This window comes from Centropristis striata, chromosome 11, assembly GCF_030273125.1.
Source record: "Centropristis striata isolate RG_2023a ecotype Rhode Island chromosome 11, C.striata_1.0, whole genome shotgun sequence".
NCBI lineage: Eukaryota > Metazoa > Chordata > Actinopteri > Perciformes > Serranidae > Centropristis > Centropristis striata.
This window is the reverse complement of record NC_081527.1, coordinates 33908493-33933380: the sequence shown is the minus strand read 5'-3', so window position 1 is coordinate 33933380 and position 24888 is coordinate 33908493. Positions and strand designations below refer to the sequence as shown.

Sequence of the window (24888 nt, the reverse complement as noted above, 5' to 3'; positions counted from 1 at the left end):
ACTGGTGGCAGAAGGCGGGTCGTCAATATCTAGTTAGCATAACACCGTACCCTCTTTCTGATATGAATAGGGCCTTCGGTGAACATGTTCACCAGGTCTGCCTGTTATATCGCCAACCTCTGCCCTCACTTGGCTACAGAGAGAGGTGGCACTGTCTGTCCTTGGTCGAGGACATTTCTGTAGAGGAGCTTTCTTCAAGCAATATAGTAAAAGAAATACTAAAAGCATGCAGGTGGTGAAGCAGTGTGCGTGCGTACTTAACACTTTGATGTGCGATTATTATACATATTCAAATGGAGCCGAGTGGAGGGATGGAGGTTGGAACAGAAATATGAGATTTTTCCTATACAAAGAATAGTTAATACTGCTCAATACACTTGACATTAGGAATGTGCTGAGAGATATCACCTCTTCAGTTGGTTTCAAAAGTAAATCGCATAAAATCTGTCTGATATTATTTACTCGTGAAATGATCCGTTTTATGAGCTGTTTTTCTTGGTGTAAGTCACTGTCAAATAACTGTCACATTAGCACAGGAGATTAAAGCTAACGCGGCCCTTTGTTTAGAAACCAGTTATGATAAGCAGGGACAAAAACACAATCAAATCCACGGCATTTTACATAACTGGCTGAAGTGTGCTGTAGTGCAGTGTGAGTAGCGTATGAGGAGGCAGTTACTCAGTAATCCACACACATGCATCCATCCATCTCTGACCTGTGACCCCTTCATAGTACCTAAACCCACCTGACATTTGAGTGATATTTTCGTCTTCCCGGAACGAGATTTAGAAAGCAACAGCACAGCACTAAATCGTTTTCTATAGCGACAGAATGGGACTGTGACACACAGACGGGCAGCAGGAGAGTTGTGCAAATGATTCAGACCTGATAAGCTCTTAAGAGTGTATGCCTGAGCATGCATCTGTGCGTGCTCGGGTGGCGAGTTGGAATCTTCAAGACCTGATTATCTCCATTCTGACTTCCAAGAGTTCCTGCTGTCCATAGCAGTTCCACTTAAATCGATGTGAGGGCTTTCCACGTTTTTGCTAAGATGGAGGATCAGGCAGCATTAAACAGTTCTCGGCATACGCTTCAAAATTAAAGTACGTAAGCTCATGTATTGCCACAAACATTTAAGCGAAGAACCACTGGATCTTAGAAATCATAAGGATTTTTAGGGATAAGTGAAAGAAAAGGGTAAACTGGCCCTCCCTGAGCTTTCCCCGTATTAATCCTCTTATAAAAGCTTCCACTGACTTTCGATAGTTAACCTTTGACTCAGAGGCGAAACTATGGCAAATTCGGAGCTGTCCATCGTTAATCCAGATTTCACCAAGCATTCAATCAGAAAATCTCAAAAAGGTCTGCGGTGACCCAAAAGCCTGACTTCTGGATGGGGTTAATAGTGGTCCTCATACACTCGAACGAAAGAGCACACACATTTATTTTTGGACTGAGACTCTGCAGAGTTCCTCCATCACTGTGCTACCACTGGCGGGTGAGGATATCAAACTGTTGGGTTTGTCAGTTCTTTTCTTAGAGACACAAAATCCAGACTCGACCCTTTTTTCTCTGCCTGTGTCCCATTTTTCTGGCTGTCAGGCAGTTGTCACATGAAAACAATGCCAGGGACGAGGTGGAAAACACATAAGCCTACCTATGCAAATCCTTCTCTCAGCCACTGACTGCAAGCTTTGAGTTGTGCTTTTTCTAAGCTTTGATATATCACATTCAAAACTCCTATCTTGACACTCAAGACTTTAACGCATGCTCTCTTCTCACTTGCAACGCGTAGGAAGTGCTGCAACAACTGTCAGGCCCAGTTTTGGTTGCAAGGTGCCAGAATTTCAGGGCCGGGGTTATCCACTCATGAATGCTTCATATTTGCCACATTTCGTTTACTCGCACTAACAAGATTAAGGCATTGCTCTAATTACTAATGCTATCATGTAAACACCTAAACTGGGTTATAAAAATCAAAGCAGATAAACATCTGGATTACAAGTCAATCATTCAGTCTTTTGGTTATAATTAACAAATTAATGCATCAGAAAGATCAAAAACTGATCCACATGCAAAACAGTGTTGGTGTACACAAACAGCATGACTGCTGGTGGTGAAAAAACACAAACACATTTGTTAGCAGAGCAAAAAGGCTTTCATGTTACAACTAATGAATGCAATAAGTTAATCAAAGCCAAAAACAATACACACAAATGAAAACCCTCAGTTTTTCTTCTCTTATTTTGTAGGACTAATAAGGTGTTTGTTGTATGCTACCACCCATCCTCACACCCTGACGGGGTTTAGCCTGATTATCAAGTAAATCACAGGGTTTTTAGGCAAATTAATGCACACCCTTTTAACGCCTAATGTTCAAAAACGCCATATAAAAGTACCAGCTTAATCCAGCAATGGTTATTAGTAGTAAAACACAACAGCATATTTAGCAATTATGGTGTGGTGTGTACACAAACCAGGTGTATTCTCATTTAAAACCACAGCCAGGCATATTTGTGCCCTGTTGACTTGAAATTTGAATTTGAAGGCAGGCTATTGACAAATCTGCATAGATCCCTGGTTTAGACAGCACCGAGGGAGCCCAGAGGCTGCTGATTGCTCTGTGTGTGGGGGATTAAACAGCTTCTCTCAGTAAACCTACTGCCTGCAGCAGCATTTGTGGGGTCTGAGGTCATTAGAGAGATGAAAGGTATGGGGGTTCCCAAACTCCAATATTACAACAGGTGTTTTATTTTTAATTAGACAGATCTGAAGGTGTCAGAATAATCAGGAACTCCTGTCAGTGCAGAGTAAACGATATGTCGACAACAGTACAAGAAAATGGGTCTGATGAATAAATTAATGAAAATATGGGTCAGCACAAACACAGGGGTGAGCTTTTCCAAGACTGGATAGAATGGAAAGTGGTTTAATAAAAACATTAGTTCACATATTATATATTTTTTGCTGCTCTGACCCTCTCAAAGCAGTGTTAATGTACGATATGTTTTCGAAGCAGCTTTACGGTTTTCTCTTTTATCCTTGTCGGGGGCCTCAGAGCAAGGCTTGTAATAAATGCAGAGACAGCAGGGGGAGTCGCGTAAATGGCACTTGTGTGGCTAACAATTAGTGTATTCCCAAGCCTGCCAGAGTGCCCAATGAGAGCTACTCTGTGGTGTAGAGTATCAGGGATCGATACACGCGCTGCAGAGAGAAAACCATTAATTCTTATTAATAATGGATTAGCAAGTTATCATTTTCATGAGGCAACACTTAGTGGAAATTTGTCTGATGGCATCAGCATTGGTTGTTTTAATGGAACACTTCCATTAAGGCCTTTTCGGGCCATTAGCAGGCAACTTGTTTGCAATTAATTCCATATAAAGCTGCCTCCCCTGCAAGTTATTTACCCCGATAAAGTCAACTGCTCTTCAGGCTGTTTGTTTAAACCAATAAACATCATGTTTGCTATCTGTACTTCTGTTTCACAGCTGAACACCAAGGAGCAATGTGTCATTTTTCACCCTCAAATGACACGTACAAAGCACATGTTAGAATTTATGTTGAGTGACATGGACTAAATTAATATATGAGAGGGTTTCACTCCACTTGGGAAACGCATTTTATTTTTATCATCTAATTTTAAAATTTTATCTCAAATGTGTCAACGTGACTTCACATTATAAAGACATAGCACCGCAACTGGTATTGTGCAATGCACAGTAGAGCAATCCACCACCTCCTCCACTTGTTCTTGCTGTCAATCACAACATATTGTCCTCCTCACTAGCAAACTTACAAATATAGAATAAGGTGAATGAGACACAGTATCTTTTGTGACACATGAAGGCTTCGGGTCGAGATCCTGGTTATTTAAACAACTAGGACCTACATGGGTGGTGTTTTCTTATTTCTCCACATGTTTGAACAGGGTTATGCCTGATGGTCCGGTTTTTCGCTGCACTCTCCACTCCCACTCATTGACAGTCTGTTCACACAGCGTTGACTCGTGATAACAGAGAAAGCAAAGAATCTTTTTGGAGAATGATAGTGTTAGTGGCCGAAGATTGATGGAGCTTTTAAAGCTTTATCAGAACTTCAGTGAACTCGCTCATTCATCATCACTGAGATACTGTACTTAAGACAAAAATTTCTAAACCTATAAAAGAGAAAAGGGGAAAGAAAAACATCAAACTTTCAATACCCTCGTGGACCATGAAGACGGGCTTCCTATCAGGCCTTCCAGCCTTCAGTGAATTATTCAAGACAGCGGAGAAGAACAAGAACTCTAAGTGCAATTACCCTTCACTCCTCTCTTCCCAGTGTGAGCAACATTAATGTAATGGCTTTCATCTTCTCAAGCCGATTATGAACGAGGGAGGCATCTTTCAAGTCTTCTCTCTCTCTCTCTTCTTGTCTGTCAGTCAATATATGACATTTGAGACAAAAACACATTGTGCTTTGGTGACCAGTGCCTGGAGCGGGCATTTAAAAACAACTGTTTTAAAAACAAGCAAGGATAAAGGCTTCATTGTGCACTTTTTGATGGCAAGGACGTGGGTGTTTCTGTTATCATACAATTGGGAATCTGAAGTTTTATATTACCTGTGTTATTTAAATGGTGCCAAACCTAGATCTAGTCAAAGATGATTCACTACCTGTGGCTTTTTTCAACCCACCTGACTCCTTAAGGGAGGCAGACATTAGATAAAGGCAGACAACAAGGTCTTTGTTATACTCTCTTATCATAAAACTCCTTTTGTTTCACTGTTGCATAAGGAAAAATATGCTGTTTAAATGGAACTTATGGTTATAAAATGACTGCAGTATACTATATATTTTACAGTCAATGCTAACACCTATAATTTCTTGCTGGTTGGTGTCTCACCATATGATTATCTGACAACTGATGGATAGTCTGTCACACAATACGGACAATGCAAATGCAGAATGCAATGCAAAATCACTCCCTGTCGCTGAACAAGCTCTTTATGAGGTATGTGGCCCTTACCTACAAGACAAGCCTGCTAATGTCTCGGCTGAACTGCACAGCTCATCTGCATAACCCTGGGGCTACATCACCTCCGATGTTCATTTAGTTCACTTGATGAAATGTTCTCATTTGTCCTGTCATGAAACTAAGTGTTTCTCCCTTCTGAAACTGTGAAGGACGACTGACTGCTGCATTTGGAGGCATGTGTGGGTGGGTAACGGAGTGTCAACCTGGGGACACTTGCATGCAAAACAAAATACAAAGAAGGAAAAAGCACATTTTGAATGCAGCTTGAATATGTAATAACGTATAGAGCGTGATATCTTTGTTATGGAAATCCAAACAGCTCTGTCAAGTTGCTGTGGGGGTACAAAGAGAGATTCTGGGGAAATGATGAGAGGCTTTGTTAATGTTGCAGAATAAGAAGCGGTGGTCACCTTGGTTCGGACCCTGACATTAATAGACCAGTGTGGGGAAAATGTTAAGTGTGTTAAGTGATCCCGGGAGGGGGTTGGGTTGGGGGGTCTGCTGCTGAGATGGCCCCTAGCTTCTTCAGAGATCCTGTTTTGGGGTTAGCTCGTCATCCATCACCACGCACCCCCTTGCGACCCCACTAACCTCATTAATTTGCCTCCCGTAGATTAGCCCTCCCTCAGAGACCACAAAGAGCCCCTACCATTGTTCTCATCTTCTTACCCACATGGCCCCGAGGTCTTAAGTAATTCAGCTCTCCACTTGCCAAAATTGAGAGAGAAATTAAATCATGTTACTGTAGGGACATGGCAAAACAAAGAAATTCTGGCTTTACGCCACCAGGCTCTTTGTGGCTCCCCTTATGATTTAGCATCTATGAAAAGCTAAGGTGACCATTTACCCATGAAATAGTTCTCACTTGAGATCCAACCATGCTTTATGCTGCGCCATGTCTGCAGGCTGTTTGGGTTGAGTAAGATGCCTTTAAATGCACCTTGGAGGATGCTCCAACAGTAAACAAAACATGAGTCTATGGCAATGTGCCTTTACATTACTTGATTGTGTCCTATTAAACGCCAGCCAAGTTGAATTTCTCTAATCTCAACAGAGTCGGATCAATGATCAGACTGTGACAAAACCACACTATATGCATCCTTTATTGCTTCTAATACTTCCCACATTTTATCTCTCAGCACAAATTAATTCCACGTTAACCCTTCAAAATCGCTGTTAATATTGGATAATTCCAATTCAATGTGGCCAACGATTAAGTGAGAATGAAATAAGCAACAGTGAGGAATTGAAGTGCTTTCTGTCAATAAAGCCACGACTACGAAAACAGAATGTAAATGTCTTTCTCCGTCTGCCCTTCTCTGAAAGGACACTGGCGGTTCTTGTCGTCCTGTGGCATTGCCGAATCCGGGACACAGCAGAGGGTTTGGGTGAGTGCCTCTGGCCCTGCTATTGAGCTCCCTAATTAAACTATTAATCTCACATCATTAACCTCCGATGACCCTTTCCTCCCTCCACTCTGACATTGCTGCACTGGCTTATGAAAACAACTTCCCATCAAATCTGCCCAACCTCTAAATTGCGTTCCTCCAACACTTTATCTTGCAGATGTTTTTCTCACTTATAGTGCTGTTTTCCCCCACTGTTCTCTCAGAGTCCATTTTCTGTTGTTTAGTTCTCCCTCCACCTTAGCCTCTCTCTCTCTCAGTGTGCCTGTCTGTATGATATGTGTGGACCACAGCTGTGTGCTAACTGCATTACTCTCCGAGTGGCTCTCCAAGGTGGATATGGTTACTTTTAATTAAAAAAGAATCAATTTCTATCCCTGTCAGTTTTTAAACTGGGTGACCATATGGACACTTAAAAATACAATCCAATTTCCAGCCACCCAGCCCCCCGTCTGGCCACCCCTTTTCAAACCACTTTGGCACTTCCATCACATCAGTCCTCTATAGTAGCTTTAGAAATTGCCAGATCAATCTCTGCCGCTTGTCTTATTAGTGACTCTTTCAAACATTTTTTTTGTTCTCAATATTCTGGTGGGATATTTCTGTCTAAATGCAGAGTGCATGTATATTAATCAGAGCAGCATCATGGGAAACCGATTAGTGGTGAAGCCATTGGACAATAAAGAAGCAAACAATGGCTGAGAAACTGTCTTCAGAACTAACAAACTACAATGAATCAATTGGTGGTCCAAAGGAAACACAAATAGGACAATACATGGTTGTGGTATTATCCAGTGGTTGGATGTAAAAAGTCACTTTAAACTTATTAAGTTAATTATGGTCCCATTGTAATCCTCCTGCCACTGGGAGTGAAAAGAGCAGACTTGGGTACAAAGGCTTCAGTGGTCTTGCTGCACCTCACATGAAAAGCCACCCAGATTATAACATGAGAGGCACGAGAAGAGACACATAGATCAAAAGCTTATTAAAGCCAATGAAATAACTCACAATGACAGCACTACAAAAAGATAACCATTACATTTAAGTGCTGGCTATGTATGACTTTCATGATGACCTTGTGGGCCAGTGGCCTATTGTGTACCAGGAGGCCGGTTGATTAGGCTGAGCTCCCCGGGGATCGATGGGACGTCTGCGATCGGCACTCACAGTAATCACACTGTATTGTGTGTCTACTCAATGACGATATAAGATGAATGATGTCACAGTGCTACACCACTGATGGTGTTGGTGGAATATTTCTTGTACTAATTTGTGCTTCCAAATCACGATGAATAGTAGCATCTTCAGTATTGCAAACAAAAAAACATTTGAAATGTAGCCATCCTAACCCAGCAAACAATGCACTGTAAATGGAGTAAGCTATATTTTTTATGTAAGGAGAAGGCCTAACACTGCTCACACTTTTGCTGACTGTTGTTGCTCTGCCTGCTGAACTTTTTTAAGGGGGAGACAAGGACACCAGACCAAACCGATGTAATCAGAAACTTGCCAGGCACCCACCCATAATATCTGTCTGGTGTCTGCCCTGTAATACAGGAAATCCAAACCAGAACTATCAAGTTCACATAACTAAGTTGCATACAAATTACAGGCATCAAATGCACGCAACCCTGCCATTAGTGGTAGGTGTTATTTTTGCCCCCCAAACTGTCTTATTTTAATTCTATGTCTGTTTGCCTTACAGTCTGTGTAATAGCAGGTCTAGGCCTTTTCCCATGTGTGCTTACTTTAAACTACAACCATAGTTTAACCTCGGACCAGAGCCAGGCTTTTCTATAAGTCTATATATGTTCTTTTAACTTTCTGAGAATACTGAAAATACATCTTTTCTCAAGTTTCTCATCCATATATCACTTTTTGAGTGTATCTTCAGTAAAAACCCTTGTGCCAGCCTGTCGCAGCAGTGTATCTTTGTCTGTTAATTAAAATGCTTGGCTCCGGGGTTTTATCCCAAAATGATATGATTACCAAAATTAGAGACCAGGGTAATCTTGCTCTCATAGAGACAGACAGACAGACAGACAGACAGCGAAAGAAGTAGATTTGCAAAAGTAAAGATACTGTAGAACATTGTACAAATTAACCCATTGTTTGCACTTTAAACACAGGCTAGTTAGCGGTGTAAGACTCTTTAAATACCTCATTCATGTTGGAAAAAAATACAACTGAAGATGGCCAACATACCTTTAATGTTTAAAATGTTGTAAGAAACAACCGTAAAATATGTTGTTAATATTTTTCAAATAAGCCATCCTGCATATGTCCTTAATATTCACCTGTGTGTGCACAATAGCAGCACAGCCTAATAATCAGGGCTGCACTGGGCATCTGACAGACTCAGCACATTTAAATAATATCTTGGCATTGACAATACCCCTGACGTTATTTTTTTTTCTTCTAAAAATCATATGAATTTGAATGAAATATGTGCATCCCCTTGGTGGCAATTAAAATGCGGGCATAGAACAGCACAGGTGCACCACATTACATGACAATAAATACGGTGCACAAATGACTGACTCATAAATTTGTCAAGAAGAGTACCATGCCAATTTTTCATAGACCAAACATTGTCTTACAGTTTTTTTCCATCCAGACAATTAATTATCGAAATTCTTCAGAGTTTGTTATTTTATATCAGGATGGAATAAAAGGACTAGACGTATTGCAACATATTGCAATAGTTTTGGTTGCATAAGAAAAGCTTCATGAATGGACAAGTACATTCGCTGTATTTATGTCTGGGAATGGATTCGGCGCAGTGGGCCACATCTTCTAAGTCTTACTTAAGAACTACAGCTCCAGTCAGGGTTTGATTTGGTCCGATCACGTTACAGACAGAGCTTGCAGGCAGTCTTGCCAGACCGCAAGAAAAAAGCCAGGAGTGCAAAACTTTCTGCAAGGTCAAGTTCACACTGATACTGTGCAAAACTCTTGACACACCGCAAGAGACAAAGATGATAACACAGGGCTGAGTGAGACAAGACAAAGGGTACAGAAAAACAAATCCTACTGGACCCATGTATGAAAGCACAGGGCAGTTGGCGTGGTCGGGTGGGGGAATGGGAGGGGTTGGGTTATAATTGAATTACAGTGACCCTATGACAGCAGTATAGGTGAGGTCATGTGCTGAATTAATTCTGTCCCTGACCCCGTCATCGGCAGGGCACTGATTCTTGGCAGCCCCTGAGACCCAAAGGCGCAGAAACGGTGACACATCTTTCTGAGCGCCTTCCTCCAGCCAAAACCGTCATTCAGATTGACAGGCAGGCACAGAGGCCGATGGAGCATCACTTTGTGCACTGTACGCTTATTTTGAGTGCAAAATGTTAAAGGTCTCTATACTTCAGAGCAAGCATTAGATGAGCTGATATTTCTGTTTGTTGGAATCCACCAAAAACAAACGGAATCTATATTCTATTCAATGCTTCACTGCACAGCGGGGAAGCTGTGAACATCCCTGCATTCAATTATTGTAATGGGTAAAATTTATATAATATCATCAGCCTCTTTAAATGAGGTGGATGTCTACAAAAGTGCTGCATTTGTTCAACTGATCATTAGGTAGGTAATACACCTGAAATTATTCTGAAAGAACTTGCTTTTTAACCTCCCATTGTGTGTATTTTTCACTGAGTGTGTAGCAAACGAGGGGCTTAAACGCTCTTACTGTCAAAATACTTATGAAGCTTAAAGTATTATCAGATTGTACAGGACTTCACAGGTGAATGAGGTTACTTACTGTCTGCCTGAGAGGAGATCACCATGCAACTGAGTATAAGCAGGAACAGCAACGCCCCTCTGGGCAGGAGGGGCACTGCCAGGTGAATATTAGGCACCATGTTCCAAGTTGGCACTGCTCCCTCCTCAGTCCCCTGCTAGACACGTCCCACTCTGACAGGATCAAAGACTAACACCTGGGAGAGAAAACACATGCAGAACAGGAGTACAGAAACATTAGTATTCAAACCCACTATACATTTGCATATATTTGAATGAGCATAATAACACAGTAAAGCAGGAATATCAAAAGCAAGTTGCAAAGCAGAAGCAAAGGAGACGGAAACGTTGTATACTTGTAAGAAATCCTAACCCTATACTTGTAAGAAAACAAGCGCACACAACACTAGAGATCTTTGGTTGCTATCAACACGGCGCCCAATACCCACAACAAAATCCTGCTCGGGGGCAGAGGAAGATACAAGTGAAGCGAATATAACACGCAAACTACATCAGCGGAAGAGTCAGGAAGCAGTACAGTGAAACAGTGAGAAATCATGGAAAGAAGAACAAAGGGAAGGTCAGGATGCAGGATTAAGCTCCTCCGCTCCCCTCTCACAATGGGGATCAGTTAAAAACCCAGAGGACCTCCTAAACAGTTCTCCCTAAGGGCCGCCGCCCACTTAATGTTCCCCATTAAGAAATTGAAACTGTGTCCTCCAGATGGGCTCAAATCAAACAAAGTGCCATGATGTCATAGTATGAAAACATGTATGCATACATGCACATTTAACGTACAACACACCCCAAGGGGGACATGGCCGGTCAACAAAGCAGCGGCAGCAGGTGTACCACAAATTAACCATAATTAACCGAGCAATAAAACAGAAAGCTTCGCTCCATAGTCTTAAGTAGTGGGAGGAGACGGAAAAAACAAAGGCTGTCCCTCAAATTAAACCACACCAGCATTGATTCTTTTTAGGAATTAGATTTAGTGTAGGAAATGACTAAGCCAGCTGATAAGATTCTGATATATTCTGACCTTAAGTTTGTTATAGCCTGCAGTTTCGATGTCTAATGCTATTATAAACAAAGTAACTGTGTATCCCCATAAATTGAGCTAACTAAATTTCTTATCCCTACACTCTTGCCCATGGCCATCTGTGATGAGTAATCATAACGCTGTAAAGCAGACCACAATATGGTAAGGATAGATATCTCTTTTTTGATGGAATTAAAGCAGTATCTCCAGAGGACTTCAGAAAAAAGCCCGAACTAAAATGAGAAAAGTTTTTAAAGTTTTAAAATAAGCCTACTTTTGTCTTCAAGGGCTCCCTGACAATGATTCTGTGTAAAGCTTTTACAAGAGGCCTATTGGAATTGAATTGAAAACTTTCTTCTCAGCTCGTCTGTTCAGTCTCACTGCCGAGTTTATAGTGGCAACGGAACAATACTGATTGCTGATATTTGTGAAAAGAGAAAGAGAGGCGCTCACAATGTGGAATATCTTGAGGCTTGCTGGGTGGCCGGTCAGCTTTAGTCTATTCAGTTCAGCTAAATAAGTTAGAGTGTCAGGAACACAATGCCTCCAGTATCTTGTGGAAAAAAAACTTTCCATTCTTAAGCCTGTGGAGGTGTTGAGCAGCCCATTACTCATGTGGCTATTCCACTGTGTGTGGAAACAGTGAAAAAAACGCACACACTGGGCACCTCTTTGACCACCCTCTTTGCGAAACAAGACCAAGGCAAACAGTCTGCGAGGCAGAGATCTTAGGAAAGCAAATTTTCAAGAGTTTCCTTTCTTCATCTGAGCTCTGCTTTAACCTCTTTCGACAAGTCACTTGGCAAAGGAAAAGACAGGCATGGCTGAGTAAAATGATGTGAAGGAATGCTACGTGTGAGTCATGGCGCTGGTGCCTCACCTGGGCACGGTTGCAGACAGGTATCAGTGACGGCTAGCTCTTCATCACTGTTTGTCACATCCAGGAATGCGCCTCTAGGCTTTCATGTCTTCTCAACTAATTTCCGATGCAACACACCTTGCGTCTAAGGAATTTCCAAACACTTTGTGCAGCCAAGATCATCCATCGTCAGTGAAAGTTCAAGCTGTGATCGCACCAAGCTGTATCACACTCCTCCATGCATGTAGATTTTTTGGAGAAATACCCACAAGTGCAGCAAAAATAATAAAACACCTCTGGAAAAAGAGATTTCCCATGAGTCTTCACCTTCTCTGCTAATGAGAAAGCAGCTCATTGTTGGTGTGTTAAGCTGTAGCAGACGGGAGAAGAAAAAGATACACAAATGCACAGCTCAGGGTGCCAAAGAACTGGATCACACCCCCACTCTGCATCCGGAATTAAAGACATTTAGGCCCCTTTTTCATTTCAACTTAATACCCCAAGTTAGCTTTGCAAAATGAGTGTAACTCGCATCAAGTTTGTTGGCTGACAAATTTGTTTTGACACTCATTTTTATGTACGCCAGCGTTGCGTTGGTTCATGTCGGTGGGTAGAGAGAGTGAGTGAGGCTGATAGAGTTGGCTACTCGCCGTGCTCCAAACCCTTGGCGGTGGAGGGATATCTTTTACAGCAGATGCCAGAGAGAGGCAGATGCTTTTCATCTTCAATGAGACAAATTCCTAGAGCGAGGTTTATTCTTTATTTATATAGCTGCTTATTTATCCCAGTGCAGCTTGGTGCCTCCCAGCTGCACACAAATACTATGGGACAACACTTGCCACTATGTGCGTTTGTGCTGTGGCGGCAGTGCTACTGAGTAAAGGACGGGGCTACAACATGGAAATGGTGCAGTGTGATCCAAAATCTGAGCATGTGGCTCAGCACACAGGAAGACATTGTTTACAGCTATGTGGGAGAGCGAGAGAAAAACAATAAGAGCATGTAGGGGTGGATGCTTGCCCTTGTGAGATTGTATGTGAGTCCTTCTGTCTTGGTAATTGTTTAATTCTGAAGCCTGGTGAGTGTGTGAGAGGACGAGAGGAGAGTGTGGATGAGAGAGGAACAGTTAGCAGTGCACAATTGCAGCTAAAATGATCATCCAGATTATTTCACTAGAAAATGAGATCCTAATTAATAATCACAATAATTAGTTGTGATGACTTCAGGAGCTAAATCTTTTTACAGCTACAGTACAGATTTTTATTAATTAAGTTTTAAACTGCATTTCACAAACTCAACTAGTAAGCCACAACGTAAACCAATGTTCAACATCAAAATGTGAAAGTTATGGCTTTCTAGCGTAACTTCACTCTCTGGTCACGTCAACATGACTCCACTGTAAACAGTTATTTACTGCTATATCAATATTCTGAATGCAGTGTCCACACCCTTTTAAGGAGAGTTTTCTGGCAACTACTTCCAAGATACATGAGTAAGGGAAATAGCCTGAGGAGGTGAACACTAAAGCAACACTTGTAATATAAAGATCCACATTTCATTGCCTTCTTGTTAGCTATTTATTTGGGATTTGATTTTGTCTAAATCAATCAATTAGCACAATTAAGCTACTTCATGGAAAACAGAAATCGGTGTCCTGGTGTAGGAAAAGTAATAGATAAGACAAAGTTTTGTTAGTTCCCTCCACCTCATTATCACTTTTAACCTTCTGAAGAAACAAAAGGCTGTGTTTAATAAATTCAAGCTTCAACCTTATTAAGCTAATTAGCTAATGTTTAAGAACAGCTACTCATTAGAGGCTAAATGTTTTGAAGCACACAAGGAAATCTGAGATGTAGGTGGTTCAGGCTAAACATTTATACATTTAAAATGCAGCATTGGGTCTGGAGTGCAGTATATTAAGATGTCAAGATCATGAATACGATATATATATATATATATATATATATATATATATAGAGAGAGAGAGAGAGAGAGAGAGAGAGAGAGAGAATGCATTTGATCTTAACACAGAAAAAGCATGAAAGAGAACAGAAGGTTATTAAATCGATACTGAGGTTGAAATGACCCTAACCGACTAGACTCATCAGGGCATCCACTGTTTAAGAAGAGGCTTTAGAGTGTTGAGTGTCTGGGGAGTTCTCAGTAATGCAGAGCGTGACTTACACTGTATATACTGTACGCCTTATTATAGGCAGACGGCTAAGAGGTTTAGTGAAGTAATTAACAAGGGAACAATAGGTTGTGAACATCTCAAACGGTAAACTGTGGAGGACAAAAGAGCCTTTGAGTGAGTTTAGTAGGGAGGGGAATATTTCAAAAAACACACACCTATCCTGTTTGCTTGCTCGCCACCCACATCAGGTGCCTGTCATTCAAGTCATTATCCCCGGTGTGTGTGCGTGTGTGGCAAAGGAGTGGCCACCCATACAGAATTGGTAGTCTACAAACAGACAATGACGAGATGAAATGAGGCACAGCTGCACAGAGGCTGAGTAAACACTACTATTACACTAACTACAGGTAGCATCTCTGCTCTCCATCGTTTCCATCCCTCCTACTCATGTTCTCTCTTTTTCTCCATCTCTGTTTAATGGGTCATCCGGAGCGTGGGGGGGGGGGGGGGGGGGGGGCAGCTGAGATATATGGCTAGCAGTGTGGGGAGCTAATCATGGCCGTCTCTGGAGGTGATAAACCCAGACCAGAGAGGTTTGTGTTGGCGCAGCCTGCAACGGCTCCATAAACACAGTTACAAGCTGAATTTCGACAGCAGTGTTTTGGCCCCTGATTAGTTTTCCATGCCCTAGAAGGCTAACCCTCACAAGTCTGTGCTCCTTTTTACCTCAGCGGTGAGCACGCACCACGAGACCCCAGGAGAATTACTGCAAGCCGACGAGGCCCCTATTGTAAAATGAAAGTGTAGAGCAACAAAATTAGGTTTTCCCCCCAACTCTAAAAGCCTTTCTGTATATACAGACTTGATGGTGCGTGTCTTTTTTACAGGGCTGCGACAAGGCCCCGTATTGAAATTCACCTAACAAAGGCTAATGTCCTGTGACCCATCAAATTTTACAGCACTTTTGTTTACAAGCTGATTCCTCAGAGTTAATTGTTAACGCCTTACAGCCGAGCAGAAGATTGGGAGACTGAAAGGCACCTGTAAATGCACTTCCGTGAGTTGAGCAATAGAAAGTAAAGGGCACTAAATGTGCTGACCTACAAGCGAAGCACTCATGTAATAAATCACCTGAGTAAAGTGTCTGCATGTGTGGATGAATCAAATAAATCAATCCATTTAAGACACTTCAATAATTACACATGACAATACGGTATCTATATAAAATGGTTGCAGGCATTTACAACATATGACACAGAGTCTTCATGACGCATCGTGATGTCATCTGTGACGCACGAGATCTGGACCTTGTGCATCAGGCTCCTGATAATATCCTGAGGCACCGACTTGCCTCTCAACAGAATGCAGGGACCATCGCATATTGGCTTCACCCATATGATACAATGTCGATTGGCATTTAGTCTGGTTGAGTGAACATTTAACAAAATTCAAGCACCTCCATAAATTGCCACTGAAGTGGGGATTTACAATCACCTCTGGGGGGCCACCAATCTTTTCAGCTGCAAATCAATCTTGGAATGAAAGGTGATATGTATTACACTGATATGTATTACGCGGAGTAGAAGAGACATACCAGAGTGCCACTTCCATTTGAATTTATTGGAGAGTGATTATTGGCGTTGTCGAGCTGCAGAGCAAGGAGAAAATGGCTTGCACTACAAAGTGCTGGGCAAAGGGCCTGAAATAAATCAAAAAGCAGGCTTGATGTAAAACAGACATTCATCAAATAAAAGCAATGCTGTGCATACGCAGAACAACTGAGTGGGTGAAACAGCTTTCTGTAAAGTAGCACCAACCTTAGGAGCCATACTTACATGGAATATAATCATACAGTTAAATCTAAAAAATGATGCTGAACTCAAAGATAAGTCTCATAAATACACAGCAGGACACTTTTACTTTCATTTCTTAACCATGTTTTTTTTTTTACATAACATAATTTCTATTTATTATCATGGGCATTAACATTATTATTAGAATTATTTTGTTTCTAAATAATTAAGCTTTAATCTTTCTTTTAATGAAATGTTTTTGTTTTGAAAAGTGTTATATAAATAAGAAAACACATCTGTTATTGTTAAGGATAACCTCAAAAAGAGGGCCTTCATAAAAGTAATGGAAAATGATAAAAAATAAAAAAAAGCTTTGTGTTCCATTCAGGGTCTCTAAAATGTAGGCAGCTAATAGCCTTGCCCTAGTTCAAGGATGGAAAAAAGTTTTAATATCTGTGCTTGTTTACATTTTAGGGAGTTCTACAAATGAATTACCGCATCATTAAGAATGATTCTGTGCTATGGCCAAACATTAAATTAGCAATATAAACTGAGACACATTCTCAACAGCAGATGTGCATATATATCAAAAGGAAATTCACACTGTCAAGCAAGAAAGATGGGAAAGACGTCACCACTTGACGGTTTGCTTGTGGACAGATGGTGCCATAAAATGACTAGGCAGGCAGCACAGAAGGCATGGAGCCCCCACCCCCCCAACACCCCACTCCTCCTAACACCACGACTTCAACTCCCCCACCCCCACCACCCACTGGGCAGAAAGCCTTGTCTCCGCCAGTAAAAGACAAACAGAGTGAAGGCATGTGAGCATAAAGACTGGCAAATACAGAGCTCCGTAGATCAATAGATGGCCAAACAGAGGCAGTTGTTTAAGCTCAACTCAATCCATGGATGTTTCACTGCCGGATCTTTAGCAACCAGACTGGGCAGAATTATTAGAAAAATGAAGCGCTGGAAAAATACGATACAAACTGAAAACGTACTGTAGGTTTTCCCATTAGTATTGCTCAACAAGTAAATAAAACCCTCCGTTCTCTTTAGTTTCAGTGTATTTATTTTGTACAGGTGGCACTGAGGTGAAGACTTTGCTCCTAACTTTGTATAAGAGGGTAAGAGGGGGGCTTTTGAGGGCTTCATACTATTCAGCAGGTGTCTACACTGTTCTAAATCAATTACCTCTAGTGAGTCAGTGCTTAGGGTAGGGGGGTATTGTAAATCAGCTTGGTGTCAGGCCAGATTAGTGACTGTAACGGCCTGGGAGTGAAGCTCTTTGGTCAACAGGGACCCTCCAGAGGCCTACATGAGAACCAAGCTGTGGTCTCAGTGCTCAGTGACAGAGCAGCAACTTTTGTAATTGTTTGCCACAATACTGTGTGCTGAGGTTGGGTTATAAAGGGATGTACTGTGAGACTATATACTATAGACTATATACTGTGAGACTGGTATAGAAATCACTATATCCTTTTCCATCCATTTAATATGGCTGGTAATGATGCAAAAGAATGAGCAGAACCGCTTGAAGGCAATATTGAATTTTTAGGATTTGTTTAATCAATGTGTTCAAATACCTTGTTTGTTAGATGTTTAATTCACAAAGAAAAAACATTCAACATAGTTGTTTTATCTTTGACTTTATCCATTTTGCACACCCCCAAATTTGTGCACAAGTTTTCAGTTGTAGAGTAATTAGGATTTGCCTACTCATACTAGGAAAATTGGCCATGGAAGAATTACCATCAAACTGCTTTGACTATTTATCAAAAAAGTATCATTGACAGGCTAATGGCTACTGGTGCTTGTCCAACTGCAAGCACGAAACAAGGCCCCTATCTCACTACATCCTTTTATGCAAATGTAATTCTGAAGAGCTGTTTTGTCAGCAGCAAAATTCCCCTTACTTTCCACCACTAAACACAACAGAGAGGACATGAAATTGTAGCCTAAATTCACTTTACGACACACAGGTTTTTTAATACCGTCCTAGACAGTTTTGGGCTTGTTTGGATTTCGGTTAGAGCTGAAACGTGCGGGTAGAACTGTATATTGACACAATGGTTTTATTATTTCACTCTACAACAGAGCATGTAAAAGACGCAGTGAAAACAACCCTCTGTGGTCCAAAGTACAGAAGAACCAACCCAGTGTTGACACAGGGAAGGGTTAGACTAACTGGTGGAAGGCTGGGAAAAGCACTTCCTATACAGCCAGGCATTGGTGGTGGGAAACAGAAACATTGGAGCTGATGGTGTCTGGGGCGAAGCACACAGAACATATGCTATTCTGAGACCAAACCCAAGACTTCTGGTCTACCTGAAACAGTTAAGACCTAACAGATTTAACATCGGTTTGTTGCCATTGTAAATGTTGAAAAAAAGAGGATCCCCAAGTCCTAATCCAACTACTCTCCTGCCTTTTATTCCAGACGGCTATCCTCTCAGCCCTTGTCTAACTAGTGAAAAGAGGCAGATTCTAATAAGCCATTCTGTCTTTCTGTCAGTCTGTGTTTCTCTCCATCCCGTTTCCTCCTCTCTCTCTCTCTCTCTCTCTCTCTCTCCCTCTCTCCCTGGCCATGTCTCCTTCTCTGTCTCTTTCTCTCTGTCTGAGCCACGAGCCAGTCTGTTGGAGCAGATGGAACCATATATCCCCATCGCTCTCCGGAGGCCTGGGGATTTAAAATGTAAAAGAGATGAGTGCGGAATATGCAGGGCCGAGTCGATAAAGGGCAAGAGAAGCAGGGACTCTCAGCTTAGACCGTGTTCATCAAACAAGTACAGTACTTCCAAAAGCTATGCTTGTGCTATAGAGCAATAAAGCACAAAAATGTAACCTCTAAACTCTCTGGCAAGTCTGTCCTAACTGAGCGTCTAATCCAAAATTTTGTTCTACAAGCAGAAGTGTTTTTCTATCACAAAAAAAAAAGGCAGCTACCCCAAAATTATTCTGACGATAGAAAATGAATCATCAACAATTTTTTATCATCAGTTAATTGTTGCAAATGCAGTGTTGGGCTGATAAATCTAGCAACTCACTTGCTCGAACAAGCAAGTTGTAAAAAGAGAAAGCATGAGCCATCTCGCTTCCTTCTCGTCTCTGACTGAGAGTTGTACATTTGCAGTACAAAGTGTGCACTCTCAAGAAATTGCGGCATGTAAAGACAGATTTTATGAGCTGAGAGCATTGGACTTATCCTGGAAACGAGAGTTTAGTGCCATAACGAGATGTGGGCAAAAATGTATTGTGCAGTTTGTTGATTGATTTTGCCAACATGACAAATAATTTAGTCTTTGTTATTATTTTTAACCACTAATAAATAAAACTATGTGTATTAGGCAAGTCAGAATTTGCTTCGGGCAAGTAGATTATTGACCCAATTACCCTCCTGAGCAAGTGAAAAAAAACATTTATGTTGAACACAAGGCATTTAATATATCTGGATTTTGGTCAAAAAAACAGGACATTATTCGATATTTTCTGAAAATTTTACGGGACTCAATTAATAATAAAACAGCAATACAAATTATTTGTTGCAGCTGTTACATTTTTTTTTTTTTTACATTTAGAAGTTCCTCCTGAAGCTTTCTCTTTAAGTTACATCAGCCAGAAACGTAGAGTCAGGCCTGCCTTCCTCTACACCTCACCTCATGCCACCTTTCAGGTAATGAGAAAGCATCTGGACACTGTATCTGTCGTCTCGGAGAAGATTCTGCTTCGTCCTCCATCTCTGGGTGGCAGGTTGACAGACAGGAAGAGTGAAGAACAACAGGCAGACGAGGTTGTGAGCAGTACAATCGATTGCCAGCTGACTAGCGAGGTCCATTATACTGACAGGCTGGAGCCACAACACGACGACTTGCACTCCACCAACGCCCTCATTACTACCTATGAATCTCTCGCTGGGACCAATCTCTCTCTCGCGCTACCCCTTCTTGCTCTCTCTTGCTTTTCCTCTACAGTACATCTCCCTGGGCAAAGCAGAGGACTGAATTTAACTCTGTCAATCTGATGGAAACGTTTTAAAAGAGGCAAAAGCCACATTTAAGCTTGTGCATTTAGCTTCGTGTACGATGCAAGCAATGGATACAGAGCTAAGATGACGTGGGGTAATACACTGTTCTTTAGAGCAATGTTCTTGAGAAAAATGCTGCCTAAATGTACATTTAAGCCTCTGCAATCTTGGAGAAATTTCAACTGTCTGATCGGGAAGACCTCTGCCAGATTAAACATTTCTCCCACTATCACCCTGTCTTTCTTTGCTATCTGCTCTCCTCGTCCTCTTTCCTTCCAACATCCCCTCTAGTTATTCTGAAATCCTTAGTCCTTGGAAGACTTATTTATACTCTCTCCCCTACCCCACCCCTCTCACTCACAGTACAGCTGCAGATAGGATTTACCTGCAGTTGAGACAGCCTCCAGACTATCAATTACCACCAGTGTTCTGCAGCTTGGCTAACAAGACATACACACACAGCACATACACACAGTGCACAGAGAGAAAGAGAGAGAGAGAGAGAGAGGGAGAGAGAGAGAGAGAGAGAGAGAGAGATCTTGGACACGTCCAGTTAGAGAAATTCTAAATTGACAGTGAGTCACAGGATTTTACTGACTAATCAAATAGTTTGGTGAAATCCACTCCATATAAAATAGAGACAAAAGCATAGATATGGATGAATAGAAATTCTAAGTTAAGATGCCAGAGATGCTATATTCAGAGAATAAAGTGTATGGAAAAATCAATTAAAAATTAGGTCATTTTTAGGTCAATTGTAACAGCAAAAGTAGTGCTACAACTAAATCATATACACCATTAACACTTTTTCAAAGATAGGTGTGTGAAATAGGGATGGCCGATATATCGATATAAAAAAATATATCGATATATTTTTAAATGTGTTATGGAATCAGACCATATCGCATATATTGATATCATTCAATTTTTTTCTTTCTTTATATATAAATTTGCTCCTCTTACTAGGGTTTGTCATATTTACTTCTTTTGTAATGTCCATTATTCTTTTCTCATATAAATATATTTATTTCAGAAAAACATTGGCCTATTTTATTTCATAGGCTATTTTTTTTAAAGATTTTTTTTAATCTAAATGTGCACTTTATGGAGCTTTGATTAAAAAAAAAGGTACTCCTGTTGTTATACAGTGTTAATGTTCACTTAAATAAACAGTAAACATGTATAAACATGTCATATTTGGCTTTGAATTTCACTGAACATTTGCTCTCACTTTGCGATAAAATATTGGGATATATATCATATATTAATATTCAGCCTAAATATATCAGGATATGACTTTTGGTCCATATCGCCCAGCCCTAATTTTAGGTCAATTACAAGCAAAAGCAGTGCTATGACTAAATCATATACACCATTTTTACTTTTTTTTTTTTAAAGATGTGTGTGTGTGAAAGTGTTGTGCTTGCATTTGCAAATGATTACAAAGTCAAAAAAAGCACAAAAACACAAAGCTGTAAGTCTTCACTCCAGTCCATTTGTATAGTTGTGATGTTTGACTGGTCTGCAATGTGCTGAAAACAGAAATCTCACCAAATTCTTCCTGACATGCCATCTCTCTCTCTCTCTCTCTCTCTCTCTCTGACAACGATTAGACTGAACACCAGGCCGTTACACATACAGAAAGACACGCAGGGACAGGACCTGTCACTCACCCCACCATATCCACCCTGACACCAAAAGTGCTTCTGTCAGGTCAGCAAATGAAAAGCCATCACAGCCAATGTTGCAGTCATCAAGCTGAAGTCATTCCATAGACTGGTTTAATGCAATATCTTGCCAGGTCCTGTTAAACTTTTTTGAGCGTCTCTAGGCTCAAGGCGTCAGTTTTGATTCCAGAGCTTAGTGCTTTGTTGATGCATCATCACAGGAGGTGAACAACCCTCCAGAAAACAGAAATCACGTAGGGGGTATAGGCTAACACGCCTTAATAAAAGTCTTATGAGGATTACAGCTTGCAATCTAGCAATGCTTGGTCACGTAGTCGGTCCATACAGCCCAGTGCAAGCCTGTGAAGAAAGATCTGAGGAAGTGAATTCCTTTTAAGTGAGCCATCGTGTCTAGCCGCGGCAGTAGCGCACTGATCATTAGGATAACATATTCGGGTCAAAAAGGTAATGAATGTGCATTAACAATGGACTGCACGGTATCTCTCCATAGAGTACGACCCATTCGCAGCTCACTATCTAACCATTAAAACCATTACCCTCATGAGATGACTGAACAAGGGGGATTTTTTTTCATGTGTCGACCAACATGTGCAAAAATGTACTATGAATTATTTACCTCGCACATTAAATTAGATCGCCTTAGATGCAAGCTTAAAGGCATTTCCGTGGTTTAAATGCACATTTTGAGTAGAGTTTCCATGCATGATATGCAAAGGGGCTTTCCTACCAACTTTAGAGGGAAGAGGGAACTGGTTATCCCTCTACTTCCTCTTTTCTTTCAACCAGTCCTCCTGTCTGACTGTCAGCCTAGGCAGCCAAGTCTCCCATGTTTACTAATGTAGAAGCAACCCCTTTATCAGGGAAGAGATTTGTAGGGAAGAGGCAGGGGATTAGCCATCAAATTACCAGGCAGACAGCATCCCTGCTCCAGGGTTGTGAAGCGGTAATCTCTGAGGCTGAAGGGGGAGATCCAGATAAAGGTTTGGGATTGGTGCTGTGGAACTCCAAACTCCAAACTGTGCATAAGTAAAATTTGAAAGTGCCTTCCAGGGCAACTTTTTAGTCCCCCCCCCCCCCCCTTTTTTTTTTTTTTGCAGGCACTACTTTTATAGGTCCAGATCATATTATATTGTTTCCCCCATGTTGTTCTGCTATGTGGTATCATTACATGGCCCAACACCCCCACAGTGCAAGACTTTTGATAGGTGAAAGCTCTCAAACAGGAATGCTGTAGCTAGGCAGAGCTTGTGGAATTAGATTTCAGTGGCCTTGCCCATGGTTCTTGCATTGTCACCCCGCCGCCCTCCCTTAAACAAGCAGTGCTCTCCTCAGAGAATACCCCCTGGACACAGGAATGTTTCATCAACGCCTCAGCCCCCAGCATCCTTACAGGACCACAGTGGGCCAAGAGGCACTGCACAGGCAGGCTATAAATAAGTCAGGCATTATAATGAAACCAAATGAATCTCCATCCATCTTCCCAAAACAAGCCAGGGACCTCAGAGTTGTGTAGGAAGAAGAATCATTGCCTACGTTTGAGGATAAACCATGACATGAACAAAAGCCAAATGTTATACAGATGCTGAATACATTGCAGTGTAAAACATGCAGCACATGGACCATACGATCGATGCTAGTGGTGTCCAAGTCTGTGTAGCCAAGACCACAAAGACTTATCATTCCATTATATGACACCTTATTAATAGAGAGAGGTCAGTCCTGCTTGCATCTAGGTGAGATCAGCAGCAGTGGACTGTTGAAAACGAAGTCATAAGTTTGGAGGAAGTGACAGGAGGGCTGATAAAGTAATCAAGTAGAATGTCGAGTCTAAGCCAGGCATTTGTAGAAATTGGGAGGCTGAGCAAACAAGGGTGCTGGTGGAGGCAGAGGGATAAATCAGCCACATGACTATACTCCCAGAACCGAGCACCAAATAAATCAAACCTACATTCAATTTTATTTGCTTTACTGCAGTTTAGCATCAGTTATACCCTCATACTCAGGAGCAAGGTAAAGCTACGACCTTTAATTCCCTTTAATATCACGCCACGAGGAACCATTCTGACCTGGTCTCGCTGCAGGAAAAACTAACACAAGATATTAGCAGTGTATCACAGAGTTATTATGTGATATAAGAGAAATGCATCACACAACAGAGCAACAACAGTGATCAGTAGTCTGTCTGAATTTACCTTTGCCATGGCCGCTGTATGTGTCTATCCTGCATCATTGCACAATTCACATACAAAGGTATAAGCTTTGGCCTTGTCATACATACAAAGTACAAAAATGCAGCCGCCCCTGAAAATGGAGGCTGTTTCAATCAATGTGGAGGCGTAATGGGATGATGTGGAATTGAAATGAGTTTTGTGCAAGGAGGGAAATGTCCTCTCTGACAAAGCGGATTTGTGTTCCCATTGAAAAAGCCATGGCTGTAATGCATAGAGCTAAGGTTTAAATGAAAGGTGCAAGGCTATGAGCACAAAGCAGACCTCTGATGGCTAGCTTTGACTGAGCATAAAATGTAGATAGTTATATTTAAAATGCAGAGTAGAATATATAATGCCAAAAGAGAGCACCGAAAGGGACAGAAGGTAAGAAAAGGGCTGAATATCACATTATGATGCATTATGATGCACTTGAATTCACTTTAAATAGGCAATGAGCTAAAGGAACACTGCCACAGATGCACCGGTTTTTTAGAGGACATTTTTTATTCATCACTAATTGGCAACAAAAATAACTCTACCTTCTCTAAAATAAACCCATCTGCTTATTTGGATATGAGCTCATGTCAAAACCTTTACGTGTGTTTAGCAAGCCTGTGTAGATGTCAAAGCGTAGACATAGACCTAGTTCAATCAAATGAGCTCTCTGCTTGGGGGCAACTGAGGAAAAGCGTTCTTGTCAAAACACTGCTGATTTTAGTGGTAAAGAAGGGCCTTTTTTTCTAAACCTTCTCCTCAGCACCTGTCAAGCTGAATGAGCGACTGTCTGCAAGAAAGAAGTGTCACAACTGAGACAAAAAAGTGACTATCAGCACAGCCAACGCATCACACAGGCAGTGGCCTCTGATTGACATTGCACATTATGCAGGACATATCTGGCATATTCACCTCGAGCTGCATAAACATGTGATTTAGTACGGAACAGAGGATTGACAATTAGGTCTTGTAAT

At 41.3% G+C, this 24888-nt stretch overlaps 1 protein-coding gene across 5 annotated transcripts in view; it reads right to left on the bottom strand.

Annotated features, from left to right (window-relative positions):
- Positions 1-24888, bottom strand: part of LOC131981057 (receptor-type tyrosine-protein phosphatase F) — a 175651-nt gene that overhangs the window by 105143 nt on the left and 45620 nt on the right. For all 5 annotated transcript variants that reach the window (XM_059345346.1, XM_059345347.1, XM_059345349.1 and 2 more), the window contains exon 2: positions 10190-10364. In XM_059345346.1, the coding sequence (XP_059201329.1) occupies positions 10190-10289 (100 nt within the window). In that variant the 5' untranslated portion in view covers positions 10290-10364. The remainder of the gene's footprint in view (positions 1-10189; positions 10365-24888) is intronic.